General features: G+C 30.7%; 1 protein-coding gene across 1 annotated transcript in view; it reads left to right on the top strand.

The window, feature by feature from the left end:
- Positions 1–591: 591 nt before the first annotated feature.
- LOC118742455 (serine/threonine-protein kinase nekl-2) overlaps positions 592–2179 on the top strand; it is a 14130-nt gene continuing 12542 nt past the window's right edge. The window contains exons 1-2 of the mRNA XM_036474536.1: positions 592–845; positions 922–1076. Of these exons, the coding sequence (XP_036330429.1) occupies positions 844–845; positions 922–1076 (157 nt within the window). The 5' untranslated portion in view covers positions 592–843. The remainder of the gene's footprint in view (positions 846–921; positions 1077–2179) is intronic.

The following is a 2179-nucleotide window of genomic DNA, read 5'->3' on the forward strand; positions in this document are numbered from 1 at the left end:
AACGTTTTCTGAGATAGGGTGTTTTTGAACTGGCTGCCGAGATAGATCGATCTTTCACTCAGCCATCGATATACTGCTTTGAACAAACAAATCGTACTTCGGGAAGATTTTATTCCTTCACGTTACAAGCTTACATGCTTCTAACCACCTTTTTATAATAACCGAGAAAATTTGAAAAATTCCACTCTGAAATCCTTGCACAAATTTATAAGATTCCTACAGCTTTCAAACTCGCAACTCACTTTTTATTTTATTAAAATGACTAATTTTTTGTTTTAAAATCTGTTTGAATTTTTTTCAATTGCAGTTCAAAAATATTCTTTTTTGTGGCTGGTAGCTTGATTTTGATAGAGATGCCATAATGCCAGCACAGGTCAAATGGCGGCCATTGCGGCCAAAGTCATTGAGTGAAACTACCCTGCTTTTGGTAGCATGTATTTTAGTTTTATTTAGTCAGTGGTGTTGTTTGTTTTTCATAAGCTAAATTTAGTTTCTTCAATATTTGTTTTATTAAATTCGCTTATTTTTTCTGTTGGTCTTCAATTTATGCGATCGCGATAACTTCAATCATTTCAACATTTATCCTTTACCTTTGCGTATGGACCATTTTGACTCTCCAACCACTGGAGACGGCTTAACTTGTTTACAACGAAATAGAGGCACTGACAAGTGAACAAAGCTTTTGTTTGTTTATTGTCAAGTAAATCAAAATATAAACAAATTTACAGGCGCATAAACAACCAAACATAAATAAAAATATTCCGTTAGCACTGCGAGCAAACAATAATAGCAAAATAGAAACGAAGAAACGAAAATCCTGCAGCAACGAAAATAAATACTAAAATGTAATTAGATAAATTATTTTTCCGCTTCCCGCAAATCTTGATTTAAATAATTTTTCACGAATTCTCCACTTATTAGGGCATTACTACAAGTGCCGCCATTCAATGAGCAGGTAATTGTCCTGAACACGCCAAATCGCAATGAGATACTCAAGGAGGGACTCCCAACGCACACCAAATATAAAATTTTGGGCCGCGGTGCCTTTGGGACCGTCTTTAAGGCGATTTATCGAGGTATGCAAAATGTTTAAATGTTTTATTGTTTTCGAAAAAATATTTACAAACAACTTTCGGAGCATCAATTTGAAGTATTTTTATTTGAAACGTAAATGTCTAAACAAAAATTTCTAAAGTATATTGAGAAGAGAAAATGGTGGTAATGCAGTGTAAGAAAAAAACTTAAAGGATTTTGTGTGGCCAAATGTAAGGTGGTGTCACTTACATAACCCCACTTTTTCTGCATGCCAATTGCGGCCATGCATTTTGGGGTAGTAGAAAAAGGGCGAAAAGATTAGGATTATTTTTACTACTTTTTGGGTACTATTTCCAATACTTGCATATATCGGTGGAGCCCAACCAGTGTAATTACAGTTTAATTTTTGCACTCAAAAGAAATTATTATTACTTAATTTTTTTTTTTATCAAATATATTGATTTTAATAATTATTATTCCGTTATATTTTTTTAACTTAAAATTATTATTTGTAAAACTTAAAGGCAACACGGTCGTACCACACACATATGATGATGGTTAAAACTTAAAAAATAAGGACTATTTTCCGTCTTTCATTTAAATATATTAAAACAAATTAAATTATACCGATCTCTTTATTTAATTATTCGTAAGTTCTACTAAAAATTACATATTAGCCCGTATGGAATTTTATTTGAATTTTTTCCTTAAGTTCTGAAGTACATGTATATGCGTACTTAGTTTTTAAATATCTTAACTTTAAAGGGAATTTTATTACGACCTTTATTTTCGTTAACATTTTAAAATTACATTTCTGAATTTTATCAGTTATATTATTTATAAAATATTATACGCTTAAATTGTTAGACCAAAGTGCATTATCGTGGCCATCCGAGGCACTGCTCCAAGTATATATTTTACTTAAAATTTGCTTACAAAATCACAATTATTGGAAATTATCGCTCAAATTTTCCAATGAATTTGAAACGAAATGTCAAAGCAAAAGCGAAACAAAAAAACAAAGAAACAGTTACTACGTTTATACGTAAGAAATAAAAATAATTTGCAAATACCTAACTCACTGTTTACTTGATGGTAAAAAATTATTTTTTAATATTGCCTGATTAAAAAAAGGCAATAATAT

Source organism: Rhagoletis pomonella, unplaced genomic scaffold (assembly GCF_013731165.1).
Source record: "Rhagoletis pomonella isolate Grant_MI unplaced genomic scaffold, Rhpom_1.0 Rhpom_scaffold_00007, whole genome shotgun sequence".
Lineage (NCBI taxonomy): Eukaryota > Metazoa > Arthropoda > Insecta > Diptera > Tephritidae > Rhagoletis > Rhagoletis pomonella.